General features: G+C 33.9%; 2 protein-coding genes across 2 annotated transcripts in view; one reads left to right on the forward strand and one right to left on the reverse strand.

The window, feature by feature from the left end:
• The window catches only part of LOC107451823 (salivary peroxidase/catechol oxidase), a 72,946-nt gene that overhangs the window by 15,483 nt on the left and 39,573 nt on the right, over positions 1–17,890 (forward strand). Inside the window, exons 2-5 of the mRNA XM_071186308.1 lie at positions 7,397–7,521; positions 10,792–10,912; positions 14,622–14,848; positions 17,017–17,184. Coding sequence (XP_071042409.1) covers positions 7,397–7,521; positions 10,792–10,912; positions 14,622–14,848; positions 17,017–17,184 — 641 coding nt within the window. The remainder of the gene's footprint in view (positions 1–7,396; positions 7,522–10,791; positions 10,913–14,621; positions 14,849–17,016; positions 17,185–17,890) is intronic.
• On the reverse strand, positions 8,469–9,752 carry LOC139426698 (uncharacterized). Its single transcript, XM_071186450.1, has one exon. The coding sequence runs from the start codon at positions 9,750–9,752 to the stop codon at positions 8,469–8,471; it is 1,284 nt and encodes a 427-aa protein (XP_071042551.1).

Here is a 17,890-nt window from a genome sequence, read left to right on the forward strand (position 1 = left end):
ATGAAGTCTCAGTGATGGTTTAGTTATTCAAGCAAAGAGCTTGAAACATTCATAAAAGCAACTCCATTGCCTGCTCACAACATTGTTCAACCAAAACTGTTATAAAATTTCAGATGAATGGGATAGGGGCCGCTTCGCGGCCCAGGTGCCCAATAAAATCAAAACACTAGGACTAGGTTAATATGTCATGTTATACCATTTTAAAATGCAAGCAAAAATAGTCAAATATTTTCAAAATTTACTTTGTAGTTATTTACCGTTTTTTAAAAATTATTTTGGCGTGTCCGGAGCAGTTGGCATCTCTGCGTATATATATATACTAACAATTCCACAAATGTAGATTGGGGCCTCAAATATAAATCCCCTTGTATATAATTTTCCCACTCCCCATATTTTTTGTATCATATTAGTGTTTTTTCTACATTATCTCATGCAATGTATTTGTTTATCCGGATGTATTTTCATGATATGTTATATTTAACCACGCTTCTTCTGTATAGTCACTATCATTGACGCTCATCTCCCATGGGTCTTAAATGTCAATAATCAATATTCTATTATAGTTACATAATGTCTTTATATCTGTATCTCTAGATAATTGTATAGTAATAAATAAATAATAAATTTAAGGATCCTAACGGGAGATTCGGCCTAGCTCTGGCGACGTTACAGATGCTAGGGTGGGCTTGTGATTAGGGACTCATCGGGGGAAGCGTGGTATGTCGCCGTTGTAACTGTTTGTTTTCCTGGCCACAGTTTTCTTTCTGATAGATGTCCCCTCCGGGGGCATAGGTGCAGAGCTGTGTGCCGGCGTTCATGTCCATGTATGATTTTCGGTATATAATTTGGTGGTAGCAGTCTTATCATCATTACTTTTGATTCCGTCTTCGCCTGAAGCTTTATTGTTTTTTAAGTTTCGGATGATGCTGCAGATTTCTTTGTTGTTTGTGGGTTCCATTGTTTCAGGAGTGGGATGTTCTTGATGAAAGCTGTTTATTATTTCTGTGATTGCATTATGGTGATTTAGGTTTGAGTTTAGTGAGAGCTGTTTTTGAAGAGAATATGCAAAAATTTCAGCTTTATCTTCTATTGAGTATGTTGTGCCAGATGGTCCATTGATCGATTTGTTTATTTGAGGTGCAGTCTTAAATATTTTGGCCATTTTCCAGATAGTGTTATCGGTGGTACAGAGAGAGGCGACTTTATTTTGCCAGAGTTGCATTTTGTAATTTTTGCTTTGTTTTTTAATCTGTTTATTTAGTTGTCTTATTTCATCGAAGTATGCTGGATCTGATGTTCTTTGGTACCACTTTCTGTAATAGTGTCTGAGTCTGTTGATATTTTTAATTTCTGGTGGTAGTCTGTAGTGATGATCTATGCGTTCGGTTTCCATTGAGGCATGTTTATAGGCTTCTATGATTTCAGATTGTAACTGCTGCACATATATGGGTGATTCTTTGGAAATATCACAATTCGGACCGAAAAATTTCTTCAAATTTAAAGTCTTCAAAGTGATCTAATCTTTTTGGATACTTATTCAATTACATTTATTACTATCTTACAGACAGCAGTTATTGACATTTGCTCACGAAAAAAAAATAGAAATTCACCAAATCTTGAATGCCAGGAAAATGACATATTAGCTTAGAAGTTTAAAAAACAGTCATTTTAAGCTAATAGTAAGTATTTAAGCCTTTATGTTAGATGGACCATAAATTGCTTAAATTATTTCTTTTTATCCACTGTAGAAAGAATCAAAAATGTTTTTGTTGCTAATATGTACAGAATAAAATTGTGTATAATAATCAATCCTTAAATAAAAAAAAACTTTGATTACATTCAAACATATTACAATCTTATATAAACTTGGTATTAGGTTAATATTTGCTTTCTCTCTTTTCATTCAACTGTTTCAAAAAATTTTTCTCGTAACACTTCAATGTCCTGGCATTCATGAGCCATGAGAATGACAGCCAGGATAACGACAAATTTGCTCTTTTATAGCATTTAACTTTATAGCATTTAATTTAACATTTTGGCCTAAGACGTTTACATTCCGCACAACGGTATTTCTTGAAATAACTCAGATAAATCTATGTAGTTTATGTTATTTATGATTTCAAGAAGATTTTTGAAATAGATTTTGAACCAGAAAGTTGGTTCTTTATTCATGCAACAAGATATGTTCAGATAGGAGGGTATCTAATCAATGTATTAGCACGTTGAGCACCTCGTCAGCCATCGGTGGCTGACACTGAAATTACATTTAGGCCGCATCAACCACCAGTGGCTGACACTGAAATTACATTTAGGCTGCGTCAACCACCGCTTGCTAACACTGATCTTTCACATAGGCAGCGAAAAACAGCTGACTGACAGCGTATAACATGATATAGAACTATAAAATTTACACTCTCTTATGGAATTGCAGAAAATGTATTCAAAATTTACTTAATTATTGTGATTCTTGGTTTAATAAATTCTATTCAGTATATTTTTATCCACCAGTATTTTTAAACTATTCGCAGTCTTATATAATTCACCACTTTTTTCATATATGTCATGCTGAACCTTTCAAAACTAGCAAACTCAGTCTAATATTTGCAATTTTAGATTGTAGTTGATTACAGTTTGGCCAGACGGGCAAGCCATGTAAAATTAGAGTGGCGTTATCTATTTTGGTTATAAATCACTAAATAAAAGTAAACCAGGAAAATGACAGATTTTCTTGTGACAAGCGAATTATTGACAGAAAAAATTATTTTAAACGAAGTTTGTGTAAATAATATCCTCTGCGTATATACCAGAAATGCTTACAACGGTTGAGATAACAAAAAAATTAGATATTGAAAAGTTTATGCGAAGTTTTGAAACTAGTTATTATTGGAAATATTGTTTGTCACATACCAGAAACATGACATTTTGAAATTCAATTAAATTTTATAACTATACAAAACAGTCGATGCTAGTACAAGGTCATTTTAAAATGCTACCAGCAATGCTATTTATTAAAATTTATAAAAAAAAGTTCTTTTAGTTGTATAGTATTAGATCTCAGAGCAAGAGACTGTAAGTTGTCGTATTTCGTGAGAATCATCCACATATCTATTGTGAATTCATTTTCTAGGGTTGGCAGATTTCTATTGTTAATGATGAGTATATTTCTATAAAGATTCCAGTCTGTTTTAAATTTTGGCTTTTCAGAATGTTTGATGGTCAGCCCGACGAGCAGGCAGGTGATCAGATTACAGATGGTTTAGGATGCAGGCGACCATGAGGACTTGTATGTTGGTTATGGCAAAATCTAGGATGTCAGATCTGTGATTTAGTAAATTTGGTATATATGTAGAGGAAGTAGGAACTGTGACTGTAAGTTGATATTTTGAGATGATTGTTTGGAGTAGAGTTCCTGTATAGTTAGAACTGTTGTAGCCCCATGTTGTGTGCTTGGCATTAAAGTCGCATGCTACTATTGTTGACAGATTGGCTGGAAATAAGAGTTTTAGATCTTCTTCTGTTAGTTTATTTCTTGGTGAATTAAATGCCTGTAATTTTGATATTCTGATTTTGATGGTTTAGAAGAATTGATATTTGTTCATAGCCTCTGTCAACTTTGGAGTTGTATTCTGTAGTGGTTATACTGCTTTTGGATAATAGTGCTACGCCGCCTCCTCTGTACCGTCTATCACATTTGTATGTTCTGTAGTTAGCTATTGTAAAATTTAAGGTTGGTTTCAGGTGAATTTCTGTTATTATTGGGATATCTGGATTGTGTGTGTGTTCTAAAATAAAGTTTTTTAATTCATGCTGTTTTTCTATTATTCCATTTGCATTCCAGAAGTAAATATTGAGTGAAGGTTTTAGTTCTGTTTTAATATTCATCTTCTTCTATTGCTTGTTGATTTGAGTAAACTGCATTTTGTATTTTTTTAAACATATTAAATCCCTCGTTGTCCTGTATAAATCTAACAAAGAGCTTTAAGTCTGCTAGTAGAGATCTTGCTTCTTTCATAGTTGCTGTGTCTAGTTGTAGGGTGTTGCTGCTCTTTTGATTTGAAGATTTTAGAATTTCTGCATATGAGACGGAGTTTGTGCTGCCAGGAGCATTTCTATAATTTAGGTGGCTGGGTTTATTGTTGTTGGTAGTTCGGGTGGCTGGACACTTTGGGCGCTGTTTGAAATTGGCTGGGTGTGGTCCTCCACAGTTAGCACATGCTGCAGGTGATTCTTTGGTTTTCTTGCATAGGTTGGTCAAGTGCTCTTGGCCACATTTTAACCATTTTGGCGTGTGCCAACAGGATGCCTGCACATGATTAAATTGCTGACATCTGTGGCACTGTGTGTATCCATGGCGCCCTCTGTAGCTAGATACAAAGACAACGAGGTTCATAAATCTTGCGAAGTAGAAAATGTCTTTGTTATTTTCAGTTTTGTCAAAAGTTATAATATGCAGCGGAAGATTTATTGTGCCTTGCTCAATTTATTTTTTCATTTGTGTGACATTTCTAGGTGTAAATCCATATTTGATTAGATTTTGATGTACTTCGTCTGCTGTTATGTCTGGCGGAATGTTTTGATGACTACTCTTAGTGGTTTTTCTTCGTCCAGTTGAAAGGTGTGGTATTTAACTTTTAATTTATCTAATATATCTATTACTCGACGCCTCATATCTATTTCAAAAAGGTGCAGTTTGAGATAATCGCCTGTATACTTTCCTTCAAATGTTGTAATTTTTAGTTCTTGTAATGTCTGTTTTAGATGTGTCCATTTTACATTGCTATCTTTTATTACTATGGGTGGAATGCTTTGTTTGCTTCTTCTTTGGTACTGAAAATCATCATTTTCGTTCATTTCTTCTTCCTCGCTGAAGTCATTTTGTCGGTTTGAAGTGTTTCTCACAAGTCCGTTGCTTGTGGGCGTTTCCTCACTTTGACGCTCCTGTGGGTATTTTCTTTTCTTAATTCGTCATTTTCAGCTTAGAGTTTATCGATACTTCGTTGTAATGTGGTCATCTTAGTTTCAAATAATGTTTTGATGTCATTTAATTGCTAAGATAGCGATTTATTGAGTTCGGTTTGTTGTTGCAGTTGTTGTTTTAATAAATCCATGGTGTCCATTACCCGGCTGGGAACGGCACTTTCACTGATTTTGATAGTATTGGATATTATAATGTTATTGTATTCACAGAGATTGAATCATGAAGTTTATGAAATACAGTTTATCTGCACTTACTTGAAACAAATGCAGCTACTGCTGCTCGAAAATTATATCCGGTAATGTAGAAAATAAAATTGCGGTTCAGCATACACTTTATGCTGACGAAAAAATAAAATAGTCTTAGTGCAGCTCGCACTATGAAGGTGTATTTAGGGAAATAGTTTAGCTGAATTACATGTCTATATATCACTGTTGTAGCACAAATAAATCAGTTTAAATAATAGTTCACGGAGATATATTTACAGTTTCAATTGTTTGTAAACGTGACATAAACACACGTCATCTACACTCAAATCAAATAGTCAATAAATTATCAGTGAATATCAAAATAGGGATTCAACTTACGTCGATTTGGATGCATCTTCCTTCATAATTTCGGCTTCATAAACCACATTCGTAAAATCAATTTCAATCCGAGATCAAACACAGTGAATCGGCAGCTATCAATTCCAACTCGCACGAGTTTCACATCATAAATATCCGTTTCCGACACTCTGATCAACAAAATCAATCTGCATGACCCATAACTTCAAAATCGTAATGACCGACAAAGAGATGCGGGGCTGCCAACAACTAAGCTTTTTCCAAAATATTTTATTGAATGGTGGACAATCAAAAACTAAAGTCTACATAATTTTTGGTATTTTTTCTAAAATTTTAAGAGATTCACTAAGAGAGTTTGAATAAAGTGGTTTCAAATCATTTACAAGTAGTGATGTGAAAAATACCTTTTAATCAACTTTATAAAAGAAGGAATAATACATTAAAGCATAAACTTAGCTACCACTAGAAGAAATTTTTCCAAAAAGAGTAGAAAGTTGGTAGACCTGTACATGTTGCCAAATATAAACATCCTATGGTTTGAATAATTTTTTCATTTAGAAGAAAATATATATGGAAGCAAGAAAAGAAATTCTTGGGAAATAATTTTAAAAAAGCTCGCAAGTGGCCCTAGAAAGATCGGGAGTAATATTCCGATGGAAGTCGAGTAATATTCCGATGGAAGTCAAATGTAATCATCATTTTTCAGCAGCTCTTAGCTACCACTATCGTGGGAACAATAGGTAAGTGATTGAGTGTGATGAGCAATCCTCACCGATTAGTGTCATTAATCAAAGAATTACAGGAATTGCTCAAAAATGAAGAAGTGTTACGTCTTCTGCGGGATATCATCGGGGAAACATCTCAATCACAGTGAGTTCTATTTTTATTTCCAAGACTCTCAAGTTAAATTCACTGAACTTTTCACAGTAGACTTTTACTTATGTTAAATTAAATTACATCAAATTTTATTTTCTGAAAATATAGCCAATTAATGCATATGTATTTATCAACTTATGCACGTTAAATTCTTTTGCAAATTCTATTGTATTTAAGGAACAATATTTCTCTAATAAAATATATTTACTGCATTTTCTCCAAATATGTTATTTTATCATGAATCAAGGTATAATTTATCTATATTCATCAATTATGTTCTTCATTTTTCAAAAATCAATTATTGTACATATCAAATCATGTTATATCTTTATTTTAAATTAAAGTCTACAATCAATATTTCTNTTCATAATGTAATAACATTTGTGTAATAAGCAAAGAGCTTGAAACATTCATAAAAGCAACTCCATTGCCTGCTTACCTCATTGCTCAACCAAAACTGTTCTAAAATTCCAGATGAATGGGATAGCGGCAGCTTCGCGGCCCAGGTGCCCAATTAAATCAAAACACTGGGACTAGTGATGAGCTATCCAGAAACGTTATCAGGAGGACACTATGGATCATCACAGACAAGGTCATCGCCGGACTATCTGTCGCTTATAACTATTACTTTGTCGCTGACATTTTTTTTTTCAATCTCGTGTAAACAGTTGCATATATTTTCTCTATTTTATTACACCTGGGTAAATGTTAATATTATTCCGACCCCTGTAAACATTATATACATTCTTATCTAGTTTAATCTCAATTATGTTTGATTTTCCCATTGATTTCATCATATGTTCAACCGATTGGTTTTCCACTCATGATTTTTAGTTAAATTTTTTTACTCACCCCATTTTGCTTTTTTAGTCGCCTTTGGCAACCTTGCTTAAGCCTAAGATTTTCATGGCCATATTTTTAAATTCTGTGAGAAACCTGATTTTGAGTTTTATTCGGTCAAACTTTATTTTTGTTTTAGTCCATGTCTCGCTTTCTTTCTATTGACTGCGGCCTCTGGATGTCCTTTCTTTTTATTGAAAGAAAAACCTCTGGATCAATGTACAAAGAAAAGATTGGAAGAAATTCCAACAAAAGAAGATAAAGGTAAGTTTAAATTATATTAACTTCTTTCTTATCGATGGTGGTAGACGAAAAGAGAAGTTACTTTTCACAAATAAACAGCAAAAGCTGCATATTTACTAACTTAAATTAAGAGATTATTTTCCACCCTTTTCTGAACAGTAAATTGAAAGGAAAGGTAGGTAAAATTCGTCTGTAATTGCAAGATTATTTAAAAACTTTTGCTGTTTTGACAAGAAAAAATAAACTTTTTTTGTTACTTCTGTTTGTTTTATTTATATTGGAATGATTTCTTTTAAAAATAAATAAACGAAACCGTTATCAATCCACAATTAAGAGTCATGTGAATTGCTTACAAGTTATTATTTTAAAGAACCGTGCTGACTTAGATAATTGACATGTTAGATTTTGTTTCAGGATGTGTTGTTCGTCACATATTTTTAGTAATTGAAATAAATTTTTCATTGGTTAATTTATATTATCCTTAATTTTTTTAGTAATATCTTTTATTCCTTAATATAGAATAATGCATATAAATTGCGTAATGTAATGTAATATGCTGCAGGTTTGGCACGGGTGACTGAAAATAAAAATAAGGTAACTAAAAAAAAATCAAAATTTCATTAGAAAAGATTAATTTTTGCAACTTTTTATAGCACACTTTTTTTTCCAATTTACTGTAGAAAGTGAATGAACTTGTTATGCTAGCTGGTCACCTATCCCATCCATCGAGAATTATTTAGCGTTTAGGGAGTTCTTTGTGGTCAGCTGGCAGTGTGGTAGCTAGAAGGGTAGAAAGGGAATAGAACTTGAACTTGAACTATAGTAGGGAACAAAGTACCTGTCCGCGAAGCGGACAATTGACTTTTTCATCTAAGGTAGTGCCCGAAGGCGCCTGTAATAATGTCGATAGAGTTCGATAAAAAATCGAGTCCTTGTTGGGGGTTGGCATAAGTTGGAGTAGAAGATCATCATTCTGAAGGGGAAGATCCCTTGATAAGAGTTTGAAGTAAACCTAGCACTTCTTGATTTTTTAGGATCTCCTGCAGTTCCTTGATGATTGTAACAAGTCGATGAGCTGAGGTAGCAGGTGTATCCTTAGTCTGAAGACTTTTTCTTCTGGGACGGGCCTCGCACCCAGAGAAATTTGAAGTATGGCTTCCCTCGCAGTTGCAGCATTTGGCGGGGGAACTTCTATCTTTCTTGCATTGATATGAGAAGTGCATTTCTGCGCATTTCATACATCTTGGCTGATTGGAGCAAAAACGCTGTGTAGGGCCGAAGCCTTGGCATCTGAAACATTTTTTCGGCCGGAGGCCGCCACGAAATCTCTCTGCACTGATGGTAAACTGTTGAATACTTTTCGTTGCGAAGATCTTGTCCTGATCTGCCATTGGTGCGATGACGAGAAAAAGGGGGAGGAGCCTATAGGTCCCTCCCACCCTCTTCTTGAACTGTATAATTTTGTGAATTTTTAAGTCCAATTTTCCAAATTCTTGGAAAATGATATCTGTATCAAAATCATCTGGTAGTCCTCGGATGAGTATTTTGGTATGGTTGGTAGTCAGAGCTTTTTCTGTTTCATTGGAAGTCTCTTTGTCTTTTTTGGGAGTCTCGTCCGTGGAAGCAGATGTAGAAGTAGGCTTAGTCTCCGGCTGAGAAGAGGGCTCTGAAGGAGAAGAGCAGCTTAGTGCCGTAGAAGTAGGGCTTGGAGTGGTATTAGCAGCATTAGTGGACTTCTTCTTCTTTTTTCTCTTCTTTGTCGGTGGTTCTTGGGAGTTACTGGCAGCATTCTCCGATTCAGAGGCCGAAGCCTCTTCATTCGGCTCTTGATTCTTTTCAGTCTCCATAGGAGGGGTAAAAGTCTCAGTAGCTTGTTCTATTTGTTCTATTTCTTCCGATCCCGAAATCGAATTCTCCTCGGGGGGACTCGGCTGTACTGTCTCTGGGATTGGGTTTCCTGAGTAATATGACCTAGTTGCTCCTTCGGGAACCTGGAAATCGTCCAGAATTAGGATATATCCTTTCTTGTCCAGCTGAATAAACGTTCCGTAGCAGTCTTCGTATATATTTCCTGGTTTTAGATTGGGACGTTTGTAGTCTGTGTAGATAGCCGGTCTAGAATAAGCTGTCGGTGGTGGAGCGCTAGACGTAGTCTTGCCTCCCCAGCCGGAACGATAATTAGAGCCGCCGCGTGAGGAATAACCAACACGTGAAGGTACAAATCCAGTAGCATAACCTAATCTTGATGACATGATTCAATCGCACAGAGCTGGTCTCAACACAACCGCACTCTGCAAAGGCTGGAGTCGAAAATGTGTCAGGGTGGAAAAGGGAATAGAGTGTTTTTACTTTGAATATGAATAATTTTAAGTCATAGTGGTAGTTACGATTGAATAACTAAAGAGTTAACAATTAAATAAAAATGAATTGAGTTTCTACCACTTTTAACATTTTTTGTCGTCTGTGGCATCCCTGCACTGTAAAAAATGGATACTCAAGTGTCAGAAACTTTCTTCGTTTTTCACGAAACCGTTTCTTAGCATATGCATCGAGCAAAAGTTATAAAATAACTACCGTCACTTTTTCGAGGAAACGAATCTCGTCAAAATTAAATAAACATTTCGTCATTCTATTTTCTCCGTCAAAAAAAAAGTAAACTCGTGGTGCTTAATGCATCTAACTTTCCTAATAATCACTTTAATTTGGACATCCTATAGATGGCACAACACAACAATTTCGTGGTTCTAGTTATCAATCTCCCACAATATGCTACGATGAGGTTTCGAGTAGAGGAAACACTTTCGTTCTATGTTAGTGATCGCGTTTCGTCTCAGATCACGTGATTTCGAGACAAAATGATTTTCAAAATTAACGGAATACTGCTCAAGGATTGCTAAATCGTCAAAATTGAGAGCTTTTAATTCCTGAGAGTGTATCGGACTAAAAATTTCATTTTGTCATGAGTGTTTTCCTTGCAGGAGAATGCAAAAGCCATTTTTGCTAAAACAGAATTTCACCGAGTAAAAGCAAATCATTCTTAAAAGTTCGAGTTTTCTCTGGATGTTAACTAATTAATTGCGATGTATACGTACTCGAGGAAGCGGCTCAAAATATATAGTGTTTTCAACATAGTTTTTAATAATTAATCAAACCATTGCATTATCTTTATATCTATTTCAAATTTAAGAAAATATTGCATACATAAGAGCGTTGCAACATTACACGTATTTAATGGGTATTCTTTAGAAGATTGCCTGATAAACTTTTTAGTAATAGAACTGATTGTTTTAGATTTCAAGACGTTAGGTCCACGCCAGTTTTCAAAAAACTTCCAAGGGATTGTGGAACAAAACTTGGAGCCATATGTATTTCTACAACTACGATTGGAAGATATTGCTGAGAAATCTGGCTTGTATGGTTTGAAATAATATGGAAACATTTCTATACTTTGTAGTGTGCTGCTTTTCGGAGAACTCCTCCAGACATCGCCTGGTGACGGGTACTATGGATACGAGCGTAAATCACTCGCTGAATAGTTTCGTCTTGTTCCTGGTAAAAATAGGCGTAAGAATCCTTGCTTTGCAGCATATCAACTCTTTCATTCCTATCATGCATCCCCATTCGAAATGTGCTCTGTCTTGTTACCATAGCAGCCCAAAACTTTTAGTCTAGAGGGGTTCTCCTCAAAGCCGAACAGTATAGTTTGTCCATAGAAAGAACTCCTCTATCCACAAAGTCTGTTCTCCTTCTATCGCTGACCCAAAATTCTTACTTGAAATAGCTAAATACCACTGCTCCAGAAAAATGACAAACATAGATGTTAATCATTTTTTTAAATTATGTAAACGGAGAAAAGTACTTTATTTTAAAGAATTGTGCATGAAGTTTTTAGAATGATATCTTACTATGTATAAAAATCTAATGATGGTGACGCTGTTTTCCATTGTTAAATACATTTTAATTGGCTGAAATAATCACATGGTAGGATCCAGTTTTCCCACATTAATATTCATATTGGTTTGGTTGTCATCAGCATAAAATTGATATAAATCATAAAGTTATTGTTTTCCTATAAGTGTTTTTGTTTCCCTCATTTAAAGGTTAAAATTATCTGCACTGTTAATATTGCATTTTTGATTTGTTTGATTTCTAAATGAAGAGTTTAGGAGGATTGTTTTTTTTTAATTATTAGGGCGATTCTTTCGTTACGTGTGTTACTTTTACACGACATATTTCAACTTTAACACTTATTATATAAAACTTGTTAGATATTTTTTATGTTTTTCTTAATTTGTTGTTAAATCTATATGTGTTGTAAGTTTTCAAAACGAAGATTGAAGGCGCAAATTAATTTGATGTTGAAAAAAAAAATTTCTGAAATTTTGTTACGTGTGTTACCCTTTATAATGCTAGATATTTGAAACTTTGAATATATTCATTTAATTCTGTGAAGTATAAAGGCAAAAAATTAAGATATTTTCTTTTATAGAGAGATACAATATCGAAGCTGTGTTTAGTGATTTTTAAAAATTTCTTGCAACAGTAAAAACTTCTTTATTTTGGTGAAATTGGTGCGTTACGTGTGTTAACTGAACGTTACGTGTGTTACCCTCTGTGAATATTTCAACTGAGAAGTCATAAATGTTGCACTAAAACATTTATTTATTTTAATTTAGCAGAAGAAAAACAATTTATTTTAGCAAATAAAATAGTTAATGGTCTGGAAAGATGGTTGTAGCCCTTCTTTATACTGGTTTAGAGAGTAAAACATAGCAAATCTTAGGCACATCTATTCCTTCAAAATCATTTCTGTTTGGAAACAAAAATATGCATATTTTCCAATTATTTTATGCAAATATTGCATTTTAAGTTTACAAGCATGTGCATTTGCGTCAATAATGTTCCCGAGATAGAGCATATGTCGTTTTAATTTCAGTTATAGGCGCACTTCTGATCAGGAGGGAACAGAAATTGACTTACTGACTATTTGTGTGCCACAATGTGCATCTATGCATCTTATTCAAGTATCTAACGATACTTATGCATAGATTTTATGCTTTGTATTACCGTTGCCATGTATTGATCTTTTCAATTAATATCTTTATTTCCTTTTGGCTAATATATAATACTGTTGTATTAGGCATGAGTTGATTGGTTAGCTTTGCAAACAACACTGGATAGCAAATAAATTTTTTTGTATAACAACACAATGATATAAATAACTTTGCTTTTTGCTTCGCTTTCAAGATTTNATAAATAATTAAAGTGTATAAGTACCTCTAACACACATAACAGTAACGCGCGTAACTTTTCGTTACGTGTGTTACCTTGAATAAAATTAATTATAAAATTTTAACTATTGGCAGTTTTAATTCGAGAATTTTTTCCGTTGCATATCTTGCCTTCTTAATTTATAAAACAAAAAATTTTTAAATTTTCTTTTTTACTAAAGTTTTTACAGAAAAAAATGCAAAATTATGTTACGTGTGTTACTGGGAAATTAGACTATCTTGATTAATCGACTTTCAAACAAGCAAAAAAATTTAGGCCAAATTAAAAAAATACATTAAACAATGATAAAAGAGTAAAATAGTTATATTTATTACTAAAAACTATTTTATTGCTCTTTAATATTTTAAGAACTCCATTGGAATATAACATAACAAAGAAGAGAACTCCTGTTAAAATTCATAGTGTTCCACCTTTTGTTAGAATTCACATAAATATTTTTTGTAATTCAAAAAACTATCTTAACTATTAAAAAATGTACATCTTCTAGATTCCGAAATTGTGTCATTTTTGATTTTACGATAATTTTGAAACTTTAGTCACTCAGGACCACTTTTCGTGGAATCGCCCATTATTATTATTATTAGAATAATGAAATTCCACACCACAAGAACCAGTTTCAGCTTACATAAAAGACTAAAAACTTACATCTAGGGAAAAGTAAAGAGTGATAGATTGTTTATAGTTAAATATAGGGAAAGGTTTCACTTTACTTTTAAAAAATTCTGGAATTAAATGGTTTTACTTCCAGTTTCTCATGTTTTTTCGATAAACAAACAGCTCTGATGCATCTAATGCGGGGATGCCATAGGCGGCTAAAAGTGTAAAAAGTGTGGCTGTTAAAAAATGAAAATGCATTAAAATCAACAACCTTATCAATCATTGTTTATAAAGTTTGCTATTGAAAGTGAGTGTAAAGAAAGTTTTCGCTTTAAATGTGAATAATTTGAAATGAAAGTAATAGTAGTAGTAATAATTAAATAGATTAAATAAAATTTTAAAAAATTGAGTTTATACCACTTTTTACATTTTATGTCGCATGTGACATCCCTGCTATTGCCATTGTTAATAAGTAGTTGTAGCTACGAAAAGCTAATTTCATTCCCTGAAAATGTATAAAGGAAATGTTTATACCGCCAATATTTAATCTTTTGGGGGGAAATAGTAATCCTGATGCACTCGTATATAACCCTCCACGGAGAGAGAAGGCTTCCGCACGGGTTACCATAAACGAGAAATCCGACACTTTAATAGTCCAAACGTAGTGATATCTTTCGTATTTTCCTCTACTGTGCAGTTTAGTATCCCGAATGTTGTGACATCTTATTATTTTTCCCCATTGCACAGTTTATGTTCATTTCGTCGGATTACTAAATTGATCAGTACGGAGGCTTTCTGTCTTCTAGAGGTGTTGATATAACACGGCAGATAAAGAATTGAAAAGCACATATTTGAATTATTTATACACAGAGCTGCCAATATTGTACGCTTTTGGGGAAAATTTCTTTTTATGCTAACTAAGTTTATGTTATTCTTTGAATTATTCCTTGTTTTGCAAATTTGATTTAAAAGACTTTTAAACACTAATACAAATAAATGATTTAAAAGCTCTAATTATACGCTACTTTGTTTTAGCTTTCTCTTAGTGAGTCTTTTAATTTGTTGACTATAAAATTCTGAGGTCTCTAGTTTTTAATTTTCTACCTCTCCATTAAGTATTTTGCAAAAAGCGAAGTCGTTACCAGCCAAGTCTCGACAGACAGAATAATTTAAAATCAATTTATCAAACAATTACGAATAAAATGTTAAAACATAAAACTTTCTTTTTCCAGATATAACGTCTCACAGAACGAAACAGACGAAATTCTTAAAAAACTTAATGAATCTCGAGAAGTGCAAGATTTGTTGCTGAAATGCAATGAATTCCATACTGTTCCAGAATGTAACAGCAGCAGCACCAAATACAGAGCTATAGATGGTTCTTGCAACAATCTGAAATATCCACTCTGGGGCAGTGTTCATTCAACTACTGATAGATATGTTGCTGCTTCTTATAATGGTAAATATATGATGGTTGTTTTGCTTTTTTTCTTAATTTATGTTTCTTATTATTCACTCACGAGAGGTTACCGGGAGCGTTCACTTTTTCGTAGGTGGGGAAAATGAATATGAGCGTTTTTTTAGGCGAATTTCAAACTGACATACCTTTTGGTTTACACACTTTTTAATGGAACTAACCTGCATTTGCGTTACATGGAGAGAAAATACACAAAAACCTTCCACGGTTAGTTTAATGGCGAGAACACTCAACCCACTGTTTGTTTACCTCTAAGGATTTTTTACGTTAGCTCTGTGATCGGTGCAAGTCGGGTGTGGAATTTCTATCCACCAACCATCGCTAGAACTCGAACCCGTGTCAACTCGCTCGAGTGCTCTATCCCTTGAGCCACCATAACCGTAAAAAGAAATGATAACTGTTCACCTTTCCTGAATTTTTTTAATTTTTCGCCATTTTTTTAAACATATTTTCCTATTTATTCCAAATTTTAATATCATTTTTTGCCCCCAAATTCCTCCTTTTAAAAAAAACAGTTGGGCCTGGATAGCCTGGTCGGTAGAGCTCTGGGCCCATGTCCGAGAGTTCGCTGCTGCAAACCGCCCCGGCCGAAGACTCTCCGTGTTGTAAATGGTGACGGATGCACGTTAAATCTGTCGAGTCGCAAAGTCCTCCATGTCCCCATAACAAATCAATACCTCTGGAGCTACTGGATTGGAGATCGATCGTTCTTTGATTCAGGTCTAAATTACGATCTGTGGATGAATGAATGAATATATGAATGGGTCCGCCTTATAAAACGGGTGTCACGTATGGGTGTGGCAGAAGTCGAATTCTTGGCCATAGATGGCGCCACTGGAAAACAAGAACAATCGCACCCCTCTGCCTAAACATTCATACGAAAGAAGAAGAAGTAAAAAAAACAGCTACAATTTTGGTGAAAAGCGGATGAAGATGACCAGGTCAAGAAGCCTTCTCGTACCTTTCAGACTTTCTTGTGAGAGTTTCAGGACATATTCATGGAACGAGGATTATTTTATTTCTTCTGAGGTGCTACAAAGCAGATAAAATGTTATATGCAAAACATAAAACATGCATGTTTTAAGCAAATAAAAAATATTCATTCACTCCATCATCCATTTAGGGCATATGAAAACATTAGAAGCGTCATGGTGGCAGAAACAACACCAGACTAGAGTCCAAGAAATAGTCGACTCAATGAGCAAGCGCCAAATACAGAAGGCAGAACAATAGAGCATCAGGCCCGCTCGCCTTTAGGCTACCAGACAAACAATCGAACAAAGAAGATTTGCCTCATAAAATGGTTTTAAAAAAATTATTTAAATTATGAACTTTTTTTGCCCCTTTCGCAATTATTTGACTGATTTACCATATATTCTAGATCTTAGTTCCTCTTTTCCTCACCGAGTTACCCCCGAACACTATAAAAATATGTAACCCTAATTTCTGCTATAAATGAGCGAGAATAATCATAAGAAATTGTGCAATATCAACTGACTATCAATAGATTTCTTCTCACTCTAAGACTTTTCTTAGAAGATGTTAAACAACTAAAACAATCTTTTCCTAACTTAAAAATTAAATTCATGGCCATTAAATTATTAAAAAGTGACAAACATGAGAAAGGAGTGTTAGTAGAAAATAGCGAGTAAAAAAAACTAAGGGATCATATTCGAATTCAGAAGATCATTTAACATAAATATCAGCAAAAACAATGCCGCAACTTTATTTTTTCATGCAGCTCAGTGTGAAAAAAAATATGTGTATTTTCGGCTGAGAATAATGAATCTGTAATTATTATTGGGAAATATTGGCAATAAAAGCTATATCTACTTTTCCTCTCAGCTCTAGTTGCATTAGATGCATTAAGAAGAAAGATATCCCAGAATTCAAAATGAAACTTGGCGACTTATATCCGACAAAAACACTATATGATGGACTGTTTCGGTTTGGACGTATGAATCAAGCTTCTTTTCTTTGTACAGAATCACATAGTTTCATTTAAAAAAGGACAAAAGAAACGTTCAAATTCATTGAACGGTGTAATTGGCCATTCATCTTTACTTCTATAATTGTCAATTTTATTATTATTATATTTTTTATTATTATAGTTGTTATAATTGTTATTATTAAGAATATATTTAATACAGGTGTGAGTGGATTTCGAAAATCAGTTTCCGGAGAAGATTTGCCAAATGCACGAAACATTAGCATAAATATGGAAAACAAGAATGTTCCCTCCAATCAAGTATCCGCATTTTTTTCTTATTATGGTCAATTCTTGGTCCATGATCTTACCCTTGCTCCAGCTATAGCTCGTAAGTGTACTCAATATATTCATGTTATATAGTCAAGGCAGCATAAAAAAAACATATATTAATTTAAAAGCGGAACATCCTGAATAGCTTTTGATCCAATAATTGTTTTCTTTGCTTACTAAGAAACAGTCTTAGTAACTGAAGAAGTAACATTTTAAATATGCAAATCGTAAAAATACGGAAAGGGGATCAATATGAATCGAAGTAAGCAGCGTTCTCTTTCATTCATCTCTATCGTCACGCCGTAGTTATTATATTCTCATAGGAACCAAAACCAAATATGCAATACTAAGTCATAAGTTAAACTTATTTCGTTGCCACTACTCCAAAACCACGTATCTGCAAATTAGGCAATTTCTGTTGAGGAGACATTTATTTTATTAATATTTATCATCTCTCGGTGAAATGCCAAAAACAAAAATGGTAATCTAACCTAAACAGTTTGTATGCTTTATTTCATGTGTAGTACGGCATAATGAACGGAAAACCTTCAAATGTTTTATGACTTAAGTTACTTTCTGTAACATTAACTGAACCCTTATATATATTATTTTACTTGTTCCTCTGATTCAAGTGCCGTAAATGCAATCACCGCGGTGCGGGGAGGGGGGGGAGACGCGAAGTTTGAGGGCACCCGTTCCAGAAATAATACACAATTAAGGGTGCACAACCTGAGGCTCACGGTAGTCCCTGAATATATATATAT

The sequence above is a fragment of the Parasteatoda tepidariorum genome, chromosome 10, assembly GCF_043381705.1.
Source record: "Parasteatoda tepidariorum isolate YZ-2023 chromosome 10, CAS_Ptep_4.0, whole genome shotgun sequence".
In the NCBI taxonomy this organism is placed as follows: domain Eukaryota; kingdom Metazoa; phylum Arthropoda; class Arachnida; order Araneae; family Theridiidae; genus Parasteatoda; species Parasteatoda tepidariorum.